The 20069-nt window shown below is 35.2% G+C and overlaps 1 protein-coding gene across 1 annotated transcript in view; it reads left to right on the plus strand.

Moving 5' to 3' along the window:
• LOC145692684 (uncharacterized) overlaps nucleotides 1-20069 on the plus strand; it is a 279895-nt gene that overhangs the window by 46856 nt on the left and 212970 nt on the right. The window contains exons 12-16 of the mRNA XM_081768066.1: nucleotides 1851-1901; nucleotides 4590-4649; nucleotides 7967-8092; nucleotides 13503-13547; nucleotides 15929-16036. Of these exons, the coding sequence (XP_081624192.1) occupies nucleotides 1851-1901; nucleotides 4590-4649; nucleotides 7967-8092; nucleotides 13503-13547; nucleotides 15929-16036 (390 nt within the window). The remainder of the gene's footprint in view (nucleotides 1-1850; nucleotides 1902-4589; nucleotides 4650-7966; nucleotides 8093-13502; nucleotides 13548-15928; nucleotides 16037-20069) is intronic.

Genomic DNA, 20069 nt, shown 5'->3' on the forward strand with positions numbered 1-20069 from the left:
AAAGGTGAACTGGTCAGGCAGATGAGCCCAGTCGTGTTTTTGGTAAGAATACAAGGAAAAATACGGAAGTGCCATCGACATCAAATAATTTTTCAGCAAGCAAAGGGAGACCAAGAAGATAACATGCCAAGAAAATGTCAGGAGGATATATGGTTTCTTTGCCGGAAAAACCCGCTCACAAACGCAGCAGTGGAAGATATACAACACGTACAACTGCCTAGAAGTCCAAACATAAATTCAGAAAGTGACAGAACATCAGTCAGAGAGCAAGATCAACACCTACCAAGACAACACCCAGAAGATGGCAGAACATCAGCAGAGCAGCAAGATTGGCAGCTACCAAGAAGATCCGGAAGGATCAGGAGACCACCTAATAGATTGTCATTGTAAAAAAAAAAAAAAAAAAAAAAAAAAAAAAAAAAAAAAAAACGGGGGAAGAGTGTAATAGTGAATAATCTGTGAAGAATGTGAAAGAGTGTAATAGTGAATAGTAGTCTGTGAAGAATGTGGAAGAGTGTAATAGGAAATAATCTGTGAAGAATGTGGAAGAGTGCAATAGGAAATAATCTGTGAAGAATGTGGAAGAGTTAAATAGTGAGTAATCTGTGGAGAATGTGGTATAGCAAGTAGTCTGTGAAGAGTGTGACACTACTGTCAATACTCTGTGATGAGCATGGGGATAGCCGGCTTTGGCATGAGTCGAAGAGTTCGTGGGAGCAAGAATGAAGTTGGAGTATGCTAGTGGGCTTGTTAGAAGTACTGTGAATATTATTTAGTAGCATGGGGATAAAATTTAGTAAAGTACTTTTGAAGTTTGTGTGCATGTACCCGTGTCCGTAAATAAAGAGTACCTTAGTTTGGAAGTAGTTATTTTAATAGTAAAAGTTTCAGCAGTATACCTAGTATAAGTTTCAGCAGTATAGCACATTGTTTCTTCTCCTCCTTAATTTTAGTGTCTGTGATGACTTTTGTGCTCATTAGTTATTTGCTTCCTTACGAACTAACATTCCAATGAGATTTATTTTTCCACATTAAATAACTGTTTTACAATAAACCTAGCAGCACTATCAAGCGATGTGCGAAGCTTATCTTCGGCTTCCTCGATTTTTGAAAGAAATTGTAACACATGGCAATGTAACTCATAGAAATCACGAGCACCTCCGTATAAGTAAGCCACTAGGTACTTGATACAATCTGTGTCGTTCCATTCGAATAACTTCGTTGCGAGTTTAAACGTCTGGAGAAAATCTTCCAGAAGCTCTCCGGGGATTCCACCGTAACTGTCAATCTTGATAGTGGCGATAGTGGGAACGTTTGGTTATATAGTTATCGCACTAGCTATGGCCATGCCAATTGGTTGTCAAACAGCCAGTTCAAGCGAACACAAGCCAAGTCTTTACACTAGGTGTTAATATAACTTACGTGACTGATAAGACTAACCAATATTTTCAGCTTTCAACGAGAGGAGATCGTTCTGTGCACGAAAACACACTTTCCTTAGCACTTACGTACATTACGAACGACTTTGTAAGAACACAAAGATTGTAAGGTTAGATTACGTAACGAAGATATCGAGAAACAACATATTTTGCTTAAAAATAAGGTTTTGCTTACAAATATTAAGAAATTTGAATGCCATCATGACAATGCTTCAAGTACTTCAGAGCATATAGATTCTATCAACATTTAGAAAAAAATCCCTTTCCTGCTTTCCTGTCTCTTCAAAACTTGTCCAGTGTTCTTTGATGTTTATGTGATTGTCTTTTGTTTTGTTTTGTTCGTAATAAATAAATTTGACTTTGCTATACTATTGAAAGATTAAAACGTGTACTTGTTCTACTGAATTTCAGGAAATATAGGTGGCGCCCCAGGAGCAGCTCCACTTGCAGAATCTGGCAGAGGTATACATTTAGCCGAATATAATTAATGGAAGTTTCCCTTAATTCAAATAGAAGTAATATTACAAATAAAGCAAAAAATAAATAAATAAATAAATAAATAAAATAAAATAAAATAAATAAAAATAAAAATAGTAAATAAATAAATAAATAAATAAATAAATAAATAAAGATAATATTTCGAAAACTGAGATTTAGTTGATGCTTTATAGAAGAAAATGAAGAAACGTTTACCAAATTCAATATATATATATATATATATATATATATATTTCAAGAAGATTGGATAATATTGAAGGGTTGCACACATTGGTCACTTTTATCTCAAAATAGTGAAATTTTTAATGTTGAAGTGCTTTGTACTAATGAGCTTGTTATGTATTTTTTTAGTCTTTTGCAGGTAATTGGGTTTTAAAAGGGTAACCAAAGGAGGAATTTGGATGCTAGAAAAGGTGCCTAGTGGTGAGCTTTTAGGAGCTCGGCTCCCTTCAAAAGAACAAGTATTATTAGTTTTTATTTACCATCACAAGGAAATGAAAGAAACACTTTCAGATGCTGCTAAATCTACCAGTACTAAAATACAGGACGAGTGGATTAAAGCAAAATATCCCTGTTAAGATGGGGGAGAATATCCATTCTGGTGTATACAACCTGCACAAAGAATACCAAACTCTGGGTAAAGAGAAATCGAGAAACACAGACAAAGTAAATATGAAACGGTAGACTTGGAAAGGTGATCACGTTGAATTATTTTATATTTCCTGGCAGAATATGATGGACATGACTAGCATATGACAAGAAGAAGGTTACAAGAAAAAGATCGTATGAATTCATCATTGAATGGAATAGACAAGGTTCTAACCTTGAAAATAAGAACTAAGTGCAGGAAAGAAGAAAATATGAATTGTCTAAGAATAAACATTAATACAAAGCTATCTCTGAAATCAAGAAGACAGTTATACTGGAAGAGGAAGACATATCTCCATCATCATCAGCACCTATTAACGAAGAGGCCGAGTTTTTTCCTCTAGCAACGAAAAAAGTAGTACGTTTAAGTTCGAGATTGAAAACCTGTCGATGAGACACTCACGTCTACTTGGGATCGAGAACAGCTCTCTACTACAGAAGCAAATACTTCATTTATCGCAACTGCAAAGAGCCTTGGGCACGATGTTTGTGATTTATAGTTTTCCCAATACAAATAATTAACTTTGCAAAATCAAATTTTTTGCCTATTTGTATAAAACTTATCAAAGTGCGCAACCTTTAAATATTATCCAATCTTCTTGAAATTTGGCATATATATCTTTTACATTAATGTGACTCGAGGCGTAGGCAAAGTCTGCAAAAATTTTACATTCTATTTTTTTCCTTACAAAATGAAACACCCTAACGTATATATATATATATATATATATATATACATATATATATATATATATATATATGTGTGTGTGTGTGTGTTTGTGTGTGTGTGTGTGTAAAACTAAAATTGTCATAATTGTTTAATGGGATTTTTGTCAGACTTTGAAAAGAATTTTATAAATAGGCATTTAACAGCAACATTTTGGAGAACTTTGTAGCTTAAATTATCGGTGCATATTTTCCAACAAAATGGGCTTAGTACGAGCCATGATTTTAATCTTTAGGATAAGAGAGATTGAAGTGAAATATTTCATCAGACGTACGTCGTCTGACCCACAGTTTTACTGACAAACTTCTGGTTATTTCACTATCTGTTTCATGGTAGCTTTGCTTTAGTAATTCAAAATAGAAATAACACGCAGCCTTCGAGCAAAGCATAATCTACGGGGTATATTATAAAATTGAAAGTAACATTTTTGTGACTCGTAATCTCTTGAACTACGAAACTGATCTCGATCAAATTTTCAACATAGATGAAGTTTGGACTTGTGATGGTTTTTATCATATCACTTTAACGGTGTAACTTAGGGGAGGGGAGAGGCACTTAAAAATGAACGAAAATGCACGATATTAATGTCGAATCCAATGTTTGGGGTCGTTAAGATGAACAGTGACACTTCCGATACTATTTAAACTCAAATTTAGCCCAGCTACTTGGGGGAGGAGAAGGGATATATATATATATATATATATATATATATATATATAAGCAATATTATTGTCGAATTCATTGTTTACGGGATCGTTGAGATAAACAGTGACACTTCCGATGCTGTTTAAATCCAAATTCAGCCCCGCAACTTGGGGGTGGAGAAGGGGGAGAAATATAAAAATGAACGAAAATGGCCGATATCAGAGAGCGCTTTAGTAATATTAAGAAGTGACAGACTAAGAGAAGATATACTATTTTTTTTTCTGAATTTAACCCAGCGAAGCGTGTAACTAACGCTAGTGTTTTTACTAAAATATCTATATATAATACTTTCGCCACCTAGCTAGACCTTTGGCTTCATCAGACATTATCCGTAGCACATCTGGTAAAGCCAAAGGTGTAGTTAGTTTTGCAAAACTATTACACATCTCTGAAGCCAAAGGTGTAGTTAGTTTGGCAAAATTATTACACATCGATATTTTAATAGAAACACTGTGCTTTGCTCAGAGGCTGTGCGTTATTTCTAGCTAATTTTTGAATGGTTTTGATTTTGTTTTAATGATTTATACCAATTACAGTATATTGATTTAACTTCATATTGGAATTTATTATAGGTGGAGCACTAGGAGGCGGACCAGGAGGTCAAGACCTGGAGAAAACCAGGGAAGAACTGAGTAAGAAAATTCACTGTTAACTGAATAAAAGACTCACTACTAAATCTGTTTCTTTACGTGAATCACAATGCATATATTACACAACTAATTCCCGTGTACTATCCATCAAATGCTTAAGTGATATTCTCAGTTCAAGTTTTATTCATGACAATAGAAATAATATTCTAAGTCTAAATTTAGTCAGATTTTTCAACAAATAAGTAAGATCAGACTAAAAGTTATCACAATGTCAGGGATTTGGAAAGTTTCATTTTTACTTTGTTATGTTTTGAACTACCATTATCGATGTGTTGAATATTGCGCACAAAGAAATATCAATAAAACTATATTGTTCAAGTAACCTTCAAATACTTACCATTACAAAGAGCCTATCCGGTTTGCCATAAGGACCAGACTGTGTGGTGTGATCAGTCAAAAAGTCACGTTGCGTGCTTAATCAAGTCTGGAGATTCCAAACCCAGATGTGAGATATTTCAAAGATAATCTCCGCGTGGGACGCCCTGAGTTATTCGAAGAAGATGCATATACTTTATCACTATTATTGCTTTTACTCAAACAATTGACTTTACACAATCCTCTATCTATATTTACCTTACGTGCTATGCATATAAGGTTTTGGTTTTTGATATAATGGGAGGAATTATTTGATTTTCTTTAATTTTCCACTGACATTAATGTCAATGTTTCGTGCTGTTTTTTGGACTATGTTTCATCCATTTTAGGTCAACTTGTTTCTGGAATATAGATTCTACATAGTTTCTTCCATATTTAAGCTGAAATTCAGCCATTTTCCTCTTTTGGTTTTTGACATATGTGGAGGAGTCATTTATTTTTCATTTGTTTTCCATTGATATTAATGTTAATGTTTCTTTTTTTTTTTTTGACTACGTTCCATTCATTTTACGACAATTTGTTTTTGGAATTTAGAATTTACATAGTTTCTTCTACATTTGAGCTGAATTTCAGTCAGCTTTCTCAAAGTCTGTTCAACCATTGGAACCGGATAGGCCTTTTCAATGTTAACTGTACGAGCTTTTCAGTCCTTTTGTGATCCTTCGTCTGATGCAATAAGAAATGCAAACAGTTGGACGAATAAAAATAAGAAAAAAAACTATTGTATTTTGATAAAGATACGGATTAATTCTGAAAAAACACTAGAAAACTACTGTGTTTCCATGTTGATTAGGGTGAATCATGCTTCACGTTTCGCTCCGCTGCCAGCACTGGTCTTAGGATTAGGAATTAGATTTACGGGCTTTTGTCATCTAGGGCCATGTTAACCGTCACTAGGATTAGGATTAGGAATTAGATTTCTGGGTTTTCAGCATCCAGGGCCATGTTAAACTGTCACTAGGATTAGAATTAGGAATTAGATTTCTGGGTTTTTCAGCATCTAGGGCCATGTTAATCCGTCACTAGGATTAGGATTAGGAATTAGTTTTCTGGGCTTTCGGCATCTAGGGCCATGTTAACCCGTCACTAGGATTAAGATTAGGAATTAGATTTCTGGGTTCTCAGGATCCAGGGCCATATTAAAACGTCACTAGGATTAGGATTAGGAATTAGATTTCTGGGTTTTCAGCATCTAGGGCCATGTTAACCCGTCACTAGGATTAGGATTAGGAATTAGATTTCTAGGCTTTTGGTATCTATGGCCATGTTAGCCCATCACACATCAAGCAATAACGTCCCTCGGCGATCACAATACCCGGGAAATTCGAAAAGAAAGGAGGGGGAAAGGAAGAAAGTAGAGTCTGACTTTATGTCAGATACCATCTCGGCATTTGCCTGGTGTTAATGAGGAAAATCCACGAAAACCTCAGTCAGGATGGCTTGCCTGAAAAAGCTGTTACACCTTTCGATCGAGTGTCCCCATCGGGAATCGAACCCGGGAACACTTGCACCAAAGCCGAGAGTATTAGCGACTACGCTTCGCGGGGCCAAATTTATGTTTTGAGTTATCCTTGTTTCATTTTAATTAGGTAATATAAGTTGATAACGGGAAAGTACATCAACGTTTTGAATTATAGGAGTGTCGCGACAAATGAAGCTTAACTGGATGTGATCCATAAAAGGAAATTCATTACAATACAATACAGTGCAGCCCACTTATAACGAATTTCAGGAGACCAACACAATGAGTTCTTTACATCCGAACTTCGTTATAAGCAAACTCATGACTTTTTCCGCATGATGGAAAAAACAAAGGATTAGATAGCATGGAGATACGTTTAGAAAAGAATATATAGCAGTATAGTATTACAGTTGAAGATAATTTTCTTACTTTCGCTGTTATTTAGCCTATCGTACATATTGCAGTTCATCGTACCTGTTCAGGCACGCTTGAAGAAGTTTGTAATAAAAAAAATCAACTTGCGGTGTGTTCCTACCTTACAGCTACCGAAAAACGCACCTCACTTTCTCTCCACGTCTAACACAATGAGCTCCAATGAAAACAGAGATTTATTTTTAACCTCGACCTTGAACTCTGATGGACGCGTGTTGCCGGAAATATCTGCACACGGAGCGATTTCTGCTATCTTCCGAGTGGGAGGGGGAGGAGTGAATCATGCCTGGTTTGCACAGCGACAACAGCTATGGAAATCAGTTTTGCGGTACCTGAGTTATCCACGAGCAGAAGAAAAGAAAACATGATCCCCTTCTGAAAACTTCGCTATAAGCGGTCTTTACAGAAAATATTATTCGCAGTATACGGTCACTTCTTTCATGTTTTAAATAGGCGGTATGACAGTGATTTCATTTATATTCTTAATATCTAACAATTTGCTATTACCGAGTTCGTTATAAGTGGGCTGCACTGTGTATGATAATTTGCCCTTCGCACTGGTCTAGTGGCTAGCATGTATTTTCTGACTCTGGGTTCGGTTCCCAGTGGGAGAGCACAAAAATTTTAATTTCACATTCATTAATTATGTCTCATTTAACCCAATGGATATAACAATGGGACGTTAAATTACTATTAAAAAAAATCAATTTCAACATATTGGGGTCTGAGACCCGGGTTCGATTCCCGGCAGGAGCTCATGTGGTTCGGATTCCACTTTTATCAGTACGTCTCATATAGCCTCGCTGCTGAAAGGGACGCTGAACTAAAATAAACTAAACTCAACTCAATTTCAACATATGATAATTTATTTTATTTTCAAGCTATTTGCATTCCATCAAGTACTTGAAACCTTGTGCAGTTATTTTGGAATTAAAATGATGAATAAGAAATTCCATTTTTAATATCATCAATTAGTTAAATTAACCATACATTTATTTTTAATATTTTACTGTACTTTTGTTGTTTTCAGTTGAAGGTGAAGGGAAGCCCAAAAGGAGGCGGAAGAAACTAAAGCGTAGAAGGAAGAAGGGCAAGAAAGGGAAGATAAAAGAACAATTGGGGCCCGAAATAGGGGAGGAAACAGGGGAAGAAGAGAGTAATTACGATTTTTTTATTCTATTCACCGTATTTAAAGAAATAATGTTGTTTATAACAAATTTTAGAAATATTCTTTCTATAATATAAATAATTGTATTGTATTTTCGTCCTGTTTTAATACATTTAGCACTGTATTACAATGCATTTGAAGTAGACATATCATTTATATACAGGCTGTCCCAAAAGTAATGGTAAAAAATAAAACCACAAATTCCTGATAGCAAAACAAGAAACAAAATTTATATGACATATAGTCCGGAAGTGGACAGGGGCGGAGATAGACAGATTCGAATATGGAGGAAAGGAACTTCACACTTAAGGAATGGAACTTGCCGATTTACAAACCGGCATTGAAGATTAGTGTGAACAGTTACGCAACACACCGTGAGTGATGGAGTGCATTCGAAACTCAAGATTAGCATGTTGCATAAATGTAAGAGGACAGTACTTTGAATATCTTCTGTATGAACGTTTATGTTAGCACGTATGACCTAGTAGTTTGTAATGCTATTACTACGTTACAAATATAGTACGTCGTTGTGGATTCTACCTGTTATTTCAGTACATTGCACGACTAGTTACATGTTTTTATTTCTACACTCTCTCTCTGCAAGTTTCTATTTGCTATACCACATTCAACGGCCCCTTGAGATTATGCAGCCATGCTAAGTGATCTTTCCTTTGACTTCCTGTTGCGTGAAATCGTGCCATTGTTAAGATTTTTCTTCTGTATGGTTTCCATCTTTACTGCACCATTTCACTACCCCTGCCGTACAGACACTCGGTGAATCTGTAAGTGACGTTTGGAGAATATCTGGCGCCATTATGTGACATGCATTTAACATGTCAAGCCGATTTATATCTTTATGAACTCCGTTCCTAACTCCTACCATTATTCCACTGGGAGGTGTGAAGTTGCTTTCCCTCCCACATTCGAAGCTGTCTAGCTCCACCCCTATCCATTTCCGGACTATACGTCATATAAATATTTTTTTTGGTTTGGTGCTAGGAATCTGTGGTTTCATTTTTCACCATTACTTTTGGTACACTCTGTATAACGATAAAAGTAAAAGAAGCAATAATAATGCCAATTACACTAGGTTAATGATTATACTTTTCATTTTACATATCATTATTAAAAATAACGTTAGATTAAGTAATTATTACTTACAGTGTAAGTAGAAACCCTTGTACATATATCTAATGCTAAAAACAAGTAATTGCACTAATTTACTGTAGATCGTGTAAAATTTTATGCAGTTCGCAATTCATGTATTGTTCTTCTACTGTGTAAAAGCAGTGTTATAATAAATATTTCTGTAATTATTTTTTAAATTTAGTAATAGAGTCCTGAGTCTTTATATCCTTGGGAATTTTATTATAAAGTATGATCCCTGCGTATTTACATCTTTTTTCATTTAATACATGCAGTTCTGTGTTCTACAATAGAACAGTTTTGTTTATTTCTTGTATTATGATTATGTTGTTCTTCTACTCGCGTAATAACACTCTCTAGATGTCTCTTTACAAATATCAGTAAATTGAAGATATACAAACAGGATACTGGAAGTATAGAAAGTTTTTTTAAATATTAGTTTGTAGTTATTCTCTGGTTTAGGAGTTGTCATCATTCTTCTTATTCGTTTCTGTATTGTAAAAAATACTTCAGCTTTGTGTGTATTTCCCCAAAATATAATGTCATATGCTAAATTCGATTGGAATAACCTAAAGTAAATTGTTTTTAAAGTAGAATCTTTAAATGTTTTTAAATACTTAAATTGTGAAATAAATCTTTTATTTTTTACTAAGCTTAGTTATGTGCACATCTCAGGAAAGATTTTTATCTATCCATATTCCTAAGAACTTGATTGACTACACATAGTCTATTTTGTTATTTTCAATTAAAATATCCACGGACTGTGCATTATTGTTGCACAGGTCATGAAAATTAATTGCTTATCTCTTTTCAATGTTTAATTTAAGCTTATTTCCTTGAATCCAGTGAGATAGTTTACAAACGGTTTCACTTGCACTACCTTCAACATCGTTATTTCTTTTCCCCTTTACTATTATATTAGCGTCATCTACTGTACATAAAGGGATAGTTCTGCTGGAGCAATATTACTTGGTAGGTCGTTAATGTATATCAAAAACAATAGCGGCGTTAATACGGATCCGTGTGGTACTCCACACAGGGCCTAAAATTCAACGAAATCATAGCTCCACACTGGTAAAAATTTTATATAGTATAGAAAAACTAGTTTAGTCAGCATTTGTTTAGACATATAATCAGTGTTCTGTCCAGTACATCATGTTTACCTGCGACCAAAAATTATTATTATTATTATTATTATTATTATTATTATTATTATTATTATTATTATTATTATTATTATTATTATTATTATTATTGTTATTATTATTATTTAGGAAAATTTTGGTATCCAGAGCAAACAAAATTAAAGGCACATTAGGATACATATTTAATTGTATTGTATTAAACCATAAAATACAGGAAACAAACCGATAAGAAAAATAGTCACACTGGAAGAAAAAAGTCACTTTTTCTTACATAAGAATTTCACTGTCATTTTTCCGTGATCATCACGCTGTCTCAGTCTGTATTCTACCGAGGCAAATACACCGTTATACCAGGGCTGTTCCTTTGACTTCCTACCAACTTCAAAACGCCTTTCCTTTCTGGCCAGCCATTTCATAACAGCAGGGGTTGGGCTAAAATCTTGCAACGGACCCATATTTATATTAACGTGAAGGTAATTTTTCACAGTAGTGGGAGCTAAAGACAGTCTATTATCTGTTTTCATTATGTTGTAGTCACTTATAATATAAGTCTTTCAACATCAGAAGAAGATGGTTTCGAAGGAACAACTCGGGCTAGACTTGTTGACAGAGCATGAAATGACTGATTTCCACAGATTTTCATGAGAAGGCTTTTAGCGTCCAGACCTTTCAACATACTGCACGCACAATGATGCCTCTCTATATTGCATTGCGAACTGCAAAAAATCTGTATCAAGACAAATAACTTTGTGGCATTCTTTTAGGGCATCATCAGCTACATCCTCTTGCAAAACACGCAAAGGCTCCAAAGCAACAATACAGCTTACAGATGACGAGAAGGATCCTAGCAGAAGTAGTGTGACGTAGGTATGGGCTCGTCCACTTTTCACACGGAGGTTTCAAATGACACTACGGAATAGCACACAGATAACTACCCGGAGTAGCAGACGACATCTAAGTACAGACCACACCTCAAAAACCGAAAATGGACTGACCGTGTCGTTGACCTTTCCTCGCTTTTCCTGTTTTAGGGTTCTTCTCGTCATCTGTGAGCTGTACTGTCTTCATACAGCAAACGCTGACTAACAAAGTTAATTATGGAATCCAGGACTTCGTAGCGTACTACTGTAAAATCTCTTTTCTCACTGACATATCTGTTATGGGATTTATTGCGACGTGTGTTACGATGAAGTTGAATACTATGTAATGAGTACTGTATTTCTCCGTTGACGTTCTCTTGCACACGTTCGTTTAAAAACTTTTTTTCCCACCCGCCTAACAGAGGTTTCTCTTTCATACTCTTCAATTGTGCTACAGTTCTATTTTTATTTGTTATTATGTCCAAAAGAAACATTTCATCACTCTCAAACTTCTGCTGGCAGTTCTTGAAAACATATAGAGTGTCTGTCACAAGACACAGAAGATGAAGGTGATCTACTTCTATCCATTTACGCATATGACCATTGGCTTCATTACATACATGGCTTTCCGTTTACAAGTAAAGGCGAGTAGTGAGCATACTGAATGAAAATTTTGTCCACCTGACGTCAAAATATTCTGGGTAGTGCAAAACTTCTAAGTTATTCTCTGAAGCTACCATCGTTAAATTTTCGTTCGCTGCCCTGAAGAGTGATAGAAAGCACACAGTCCAGATGCCGCTTATATGAGAGATGAAACTTCTTGGACATTCTTGGTGATATCTTTCCATGCTAAATTAATGCGATGGGCAACACATCAAATTTTCAACAGAGGCAACATTTCACCTGAAGCAACTCTTTCATCAGTTAACAATTTCCACATTCCTTTGTGTTCTCCTGTATTCATGTTTTCACTATCAGTAACTATCGAAGTCACTCTGGAAAACATTACTCTTTCTACTGATTTTCGTAACGCTGGGCTTCGGCTAAATTTTTGGCGGTTATTGATGTATGTTATCTCTGGTAGTACATATTTCTATAACGGGTTCAAAGTATCGTGTAATTTTTATCTACAAAACAATACATTTCATTATATCGGAAAAGTGTAATGTCCTATTGAAACAACAGATAAACGTGCAGTTAGTTGCATATTTTAAAACTATATGAATGCAACCGAAAACGTTTGAAAACTAAATATAGTTAAAAAGTTCTTCACCTCAAAATTGGCAATCGGTTTCCCCTGCCATCTAGGAGACACCTATACGTATTAACTCTGGCTTAATGTCATATACTGGCAATTATATGGAATTGAATAACCCATTGCATAATGAATGTATTGAATCAGTAAGACTTAGTTTGACACACTAAACGCTTTTAAATGCATAATCCGAGAAAAGTAAGGTACTCACATTAATACCACTCCACACTTTAAGAATTACAGTTCCACACTTCTTTCCTACAGTTCCACAAAGTGTGGAGTACTCCACTCAATTTTAGGCCCTGACTCCACATGATATTTCTTGTTTGCCTTATGTACGTGACTTACGATCTATGCATGTGAATAATGGTGTATATTATACTTTATCTCAAAGTGTGTTACGTCAGTAATAAAGATCTATGGATTCTAAATGGTTTCCACACGATCATTTAATAATACTTCTAGATGTTGCATTTCTGAAAGAAGGATTATGTGCAAACGTACGGTTTGAACGGTTTGATTCATAGTGCTGCAGTTAATTTTCAACCAATAAGAAGCTTTGTATGGTGTGAATCTCTGCTCCTGAGACTCGAACACTAGTATATTCTATTTATGCATAACGCTCTAACAACCAGACAATAAATCATAATGATCCTTTTATACATTTGTTATTCAGTCTATTGTAATCATGTGATTGAATAGAATCAGAATTTAGTGTGCACTCCCCTAACAACAGACCTTTGGAGGAACTCCAACCTTTCTATGTGCGTAACACAAAACAGGCTGGTCGTAACAGACTACTAATCTGTCAAATTTTTCAATTCACATTTCAACATGAAACGTAGTAATTAATTTATACAAGGCAAGAGTAACCACTACATGTATGTTGTTGATAACCTATTTTTCCTTGAATGTTGCATTAATTTTACTATCAGTATCAAATAATTTCTTTATTTTTCTTATTTTTTTTTTTTTTTTTTTTTAAATTTTAGTTGGCCAAGGAGACAGTCATGATAAACCGGGTAAACCAGGTACAGGTAAGTTAGTTGTGCTATCTTCTGAAAGTGAAGTAATAAAGTTTTGATTTAAATTTTCTAGGTAACTTTATCTTGTAATCAGCAGTTCAACAAATCCTAACTATCTGTGAGTATTATTATTAATATTATTATTAAGTATTCTGCCTTTCGGCAGGTCCTGGGACTAATCAGGATTATTTTATTCTTTACTTCTTCTTAATTTTCAGTCTGGGCCTAAAAATGTTCCTTCCATGTTTCTCGATTTTCAGCTTCCTCTTTTCACTCAAAATATTTTCTTCTATTTTTCAAATCGATCACTTGTGTTCTTCTTCTTCCCATTCCTCGCTTTCCTTCCATCTTTCCTTCTATGGCGGTATGAAGAAGACAATTTCTAGGCAAGATGTTTCCAATTCAATTGGCCTTTCTACGAAGGATGAAGGCTAGGAGCGTCCTCTTCTTTCGTATCCGTTTTAAAACATCTTCGTTTGTTACTCTTTCTGTTCATTTTATCTTCTCCATCCTCTTCCAATACCACATATTAAAGCTCTCTAAATATTTCTTCTCTAACTTCTGTAATGTCCAAGTCTCTGACCCATAAAGTCCAATACTCCATATATAGCACTTGACCAGTTTCTTCTGTAGTCCAATATTAGGGCTGCTAGTTAAGAGTGACTTTTCCTTTTTGAATTCTTCTTTGGCTATGGAAATTCTCAACCTGATCTCTTTGGTGCAGTACGCGGCTTTCGTCGAAATACTTCCAAGATATTTGAAAGTATTGAAGTCTGTGTTCTACTCTGACCCGTAAGGGCGCATTTCCAAGAAATATTCTCATGACTTTCGATTTTTTGATGTTGATTTCCATTCCATGTAGTTTCCCAGTGTCCAGTATTTTGTCAATCATCTCCTGTAGTCTTTCTGCGGTTCTAGCTATAATAACCGTATTTTCTGCGTACCTGATCGTGTTAATTATCTACCCTCCAATCTTGAAATCTAATTCTTATTAATGCTTCCTTCCTTAAACATTTACTGAAAATGTTGAATAATTGTGGCGACATACTACATCCTTGTCTGATTCCTCTTTCAATCTCTACACTATTCGGTTTTTCTTCAGTCAAGCGCAACTTCACTTGTTGTCCTATGTACAGGTTGCGAATGAGTCGTCGGTCTCTCTAGTTGACCCCAATTTATTTAAGTATTTGCAGAAGTTTCGTCCAATTGACACTGGCAAAAGCTTTTTGCCAGTCTATGAAACACAAACACAGCTCTTCCTTTACGTCAAGAACTCGTTCTGAGTTAATTCTCATATACCCAATGGCATCAATGGTGTCTTTTCCTTTCCGAAATCCGAATTTATCTTCCTCCAAGATCTCTTCTACCTTACTTTCCAGCCACCTGTTCAGTATGCGCGCTATAATCTTTCCAGTGTGGGAATTAAGGCTAATAGTTCTGTGATCGCTGCACTTCTTTGCTTCCTTTTTCATAGGTAATGCATAATTTGCCCTTACGTATCAGAGAAGAACAAAGAATACTTGAAGAGGTCGACTATTTCAAATATCTGGGAAGTATTTTGACGAAAGACACGTATTGCACCAGAGAGATCAGGTCGAGAATTGTCATAGCCAAAGAAGAATTTAACAAGAAAAGGCCACTCTTAACTAGCAGCATTAATATTAGACTAAGGAAGAAATTGGTCAAGTGCTATATATATGGAGCATTGGACTTTATGGTTCAGAGACTTGGACATTATGGAAGTTAGAGAGCTTCGAAATGTGGTGTTGGAGGAGGATGGAGAAGATAAAATGGGCAGAAAGAGTAACAACGAAGATGTTTTAAAGGAGATAGGAGAGAAGAGGACGCTTCTAACAACCATCCTTCGTAGAAAGGCCAATTGGATTGGACATATCTTGCGCAGAAATTATCTTCTTCTCACCGCCATAGAAGGAAAGATGAAAGGTAAGCGAGGAATAGGAAGAAAAACACAATTCATCGATTATTTGAAAAATAGAAGAAAATATTTAGAGTTAAAAGAGGAAACTGAGGATCGAGAAACGTGGAAGAAACATTTCCAGGTCCAAACTGAAAATTAAGAAGGAAGAAAAAAACTCATTAGTTCCAGGACCTGCCAAAGGGCAGAGCACTTAATAATAATAATAATAATAATAATAATGCAATCATTGTAACATCAAGAAAATGCTTTGGCTATTCCCGACTTAGGTGGATTTTGTTAATAAGTGAAAGTCAGTACTTGAGCCAGTTAATTTCTAAATGCAAATCATCTACTTTTCAAGAGACAAGTACAAATTAAAATTGATATATTTCTTTTTTGAACAAATTATAGATAGTAAAAATAAGTACCTTAACTTTTGGGAAAAAGCACTTTCAAACCAACACATAATTTTTAGGTGATGAACTTCTGGGTAAAGAAGGAGTTGGTGAGAAACCAATATCTGAAGGAAAAGTCAAAAGAAAAAAGAAAAAGAAAAGGCGAAAGAATAAAGGAAGACAAGGAAGTAAGTACTAATAACAAAATATTAAGCAATTAAATTCATTCTTATGATTAAAACTATAATGTAATGATAAAAAGGTAGTTATTTATTTGTTTTAGATTAACTTGTTGGATATATATATATATATATATATATATATATATATATATATATATATATATATATATATATTTGTTCAAAATTTACTAAACAAGTAACTTAAAATAAATACTTTTGCTCGAGCAAGATACTTACTCTTCCTCTAGGCCAGCAGCAAAACCAGCTATGAGCACGGGGGGCCCAGGCCCCTCCCGAAAATAATCTGGCCTGTCTTATACAGCAGCGTTGCAGACAAATTATGGTGAAAATTAAAAAAAAAAATAAAAAGAACATTATTGCTTGTTATTTGTCCAGTATCTTTAAAAATACGCAAACTCTCACACACACGCACCGTGCGTGACAAGTGCTCTTAATCTGCATTGAGGCATGAGATATCATTGTAAATTGTAAATTTGAATTTTTATTTTAAGGACTTGGCATGGTAATAATAGGGATAATAGGGTAATAATAGGTAATAATAGGGTAATAGTTTCTTGTGATGGGCAGAATTCAAACTTTCAATTTTGTCCATGTCAAATGGTGCAGTACGTCGTTTGCAAACTACTATACTAGGTAGAGTTGGCCCCTCCCGAAATAAAATTCTGATTGCGCCACTGCTCTGGGCATGAATGTAAGAAGTAATTAAGATGAAAACACACATATTAACAACCTCCTAACGTCGTGTCGTAAAAGCATGGGGAAGAACAAAGTGTGACTTTAGAAGTTGCTACTACTCATTATCCAGAATGAGTAGGTTAACTTAAAGTGAGAGGAAATGATAACAAACTTTATGATTCATTTAATAAATGTATTGATCTAAATGCTGTCATGATGTCTGTGTGTATGTTTGATGTGAATGTAGCATAACAAATCAGATCACAAATCGTAAATGGCTAGAAATTGTATCACGATCAACACGCACATAGCTGAGGCACACATACCTGCTTTATACGATGAGTGTCTGGATAGATGATTTGTACTCCTCGGTTCTGGATCTCCTGGACAGGATTGTTGGCTGTATGTAGTCTCCAACTAAATACCAACTAAAAGCCAACCATTACTAGCGGGCTATGGTTGGATGTCGAATGGAGAGTAGATCACCCTTGATCTACTTGTGGTCGTAATGGATCACAGACCACTGTTAGGCTGCTAATTCTCTTCTAATGTCTCTCTTCTCCTTCTGATCCAGATCCTCTCCAACAATGGGTTTTTGTTCACAATTCCAGACACTGGAATTCGCTACGTCTTTCATTTGTGTTTACTTCAGCTATTGGTGAAACATTGGTTTCAACCCGTATTACATCGTGATCAAATTCCCAGACTAACAATCGCTGCAGATCTGAAAGTTGTGCCATATTCAAATTGTGTCAATGTTAACAGACTAGATTGCACATTGATGACATTACAGATTTCGTTTACATCTTTACAAACCAAAACAAAACAAACAAACTGATGACTTAGCGTCTCGCCATTATTTCAGTGACAACATAACACAAATACAACCATTTACGTAAATAAACAAATGCACGTGTTCATATGACATAACATTACATTATTTCTTCAATTTAATCTCTTTAATTTTAATTCCAATAAATCTTAGTTTCCATCACCAAAATAAAATCTTAAAACCGTACACCGCTACAATATAGAAAAATATATAATTAATTGTGAAACTTTTATAATGTCTAAATTACAATACTTGCAAAATTCTTAGCGTGTTTTGAACAATGTGATATGAATGATTCAACCGACGCATATAATTATATTAAAATCACCCTCGAGCATGGTCATAAGAACTTAACTTATTTGTTTCCTGGGTTACTCACTATACTCTAGAGTAGTGATCGCCAAACTGTCGAGCACAAGCTACTAATAGTTCGCAGGGACATTTTCGGTACGTCGTGTTAACGATCCTGTTGGCCTAACCTTGATGCCTAGATTTATAGGCAATAAACCAATGTAAGATTTTTTTTTAAAAAAAGCTCGTAGTTGTTTTCATTGGTAGATCACAGTAAGATTTAGAAACCTGTATATATGGTAACTCAGAAGCTCCATAAGTTTGGCGACCACTAATGTCGAGAACTTGTTTTTAAGTTAAGACCATTGCTCCAGCGAGAGTCTTAACTTAAAAACATTATGTTATTAATAGAGAAAGATGAGTGCAACTAAGAAAGAAAAAGAAAAGGAAGCTAAAACATTCGTAACAAAAACTCTGATAAAATTTTTATTAAAGGAAACTAAACGAAAACATTTTCAAGTATTCATTTATCAGTATTCAAGTATTCAGTTTACCGATCACACTGTGTAAAAGATTTCATAGCCAGGTAATTTGGTCGGTTTTCCTAACAGATTAAGTATACTGCTTATTACTTCACTCATTTAAGTCATATCGTACAAAATACTCTGGAAGTCGCCATGGTTTTACGGTCGTACAAAAGTGTGACACTTCATTTGATGAGTTTCAACATATATTCTTCATTTGGCCAATTTTACTTATATCATTTCTGGCGTAAAAATGAAGAGAATTTAGCTCAAAGTACAATCGACATGTTTTAGTTGCTTAGTTGTGATAAGTAAGAAGTAATTCTACACTTCAATTCTAAGCTTCCCTATCTGAATATTCTACTATTATAAACGTGGAGTGGTAGAGCATTCACCTCTGGTGCTTGGGGTCCCTGGTTTGATCCTAGCTCGCGCCAAGTGAACTTTGTGGTGAACAAACACCGTGTGCGTGGATTTTCTCGGGATTCTCCTGTTTCCTCACACTTTCTTCTTTCCAGCATTTCATTCATTATTTCATTATCACTGCTTCCTTTAGCCTAGTTGGCATAACCATGGGACGTAAAACTCACAATTTCATTTTTGTTTTTTCATAAACGTTGTTCTAGTGCTTTTATTTTATGAATTAACCTTCTGAAGGAAGGAAGGCAATATTTCGTGTCGTTCACATGTGCTTTATTGATTAATATTGCGCACTACGATGCTCAGTTTCCTTCTTCTACTTTCCTTCTTAGAGCAGAGGTGTTAACGTCGCCAGACTATGCCACAAGCTCCCGGTATTAGTTTCTTTTCATAATTTCGAATATACTTTTAGATAACATAGAAGCTCGTGTTAAAGTATTAAAACACAACAAAGCCAAGTAATAACGAACTACCTAACTAACTCTATGGCCAATGGAACCCAAAGGTTTAATGTCGCGTTCACAGAGTTCTACCCTTAGCCAACTGAATCCACTTTCTACTTTGTATTTCTATCTCTATGAGATCCATCTTAATATTGTCCTCCCATCTGCACCTAGGTCTTCCGAATGGTCGTCTTCCGGTTGGCCTTCCAGTTAAGATTTTGAAAGCGTTCCTACTTTCTTACATCTTGGCTACATGACCTCCCTAGCTGAGCCTCTTAGATTTGATGACCCTAACAATGTTTGGTAGACAGTATGAATTATGTAGTTCCCCGTTATGAAGTTTCCGCCATTCCTATTCCCGGTATTTTTGGATCCGAATATTCCTCTCAGGATCTTGTTCTCAAATACTTTGAGCCTACGTTCTTCCCTCAGAGTAAGTGACCATGTTTCGCAACCATACAGAACAACAAGCATGATTATCGTTTTATATATTTTAAGCTTCAAATATCTCGAAAGAATTCGCGACGACAACAGATTTTGAACTGAATAATAACACGAATTCCCTGCTTTTAGTCGACATTTAATTTGTCAAAGCCAAGTAATTCGTCGCATATTCTAGCGCGTCAACATGTTCATATTAGGAGAAGAGTTGGAGAGTAATACATAGAAGCATGTTAACTACAAGTTTGATTAGCCCTTCTAACTGGTCTAGTGTTAAGTTACACGTGGTCCTGGGTTCGATTCTTAGCAGAGGATCATTGAATGTAATTACGATGGTTTGTATTACATTGCATCTGAAATTGTTGGTCCATATCTCATGTAGCCTCAGTGCT

This window comes from Thermobia domestica, chromosome 8 (assembly GCF_964235325.1).
Source record: "Thermobia domestica chromosome 8, izTheDome1.hap1.1, whole genome shotgun sequence".
In the NCBI taxonomy this organism is placed as follows: domain Eukaryota; kingdom Metazoa; phylum Arthropoda; class Insecta; order Zygentoma; family Lepismatidae; genus Thermobia; species Thermobia domestica.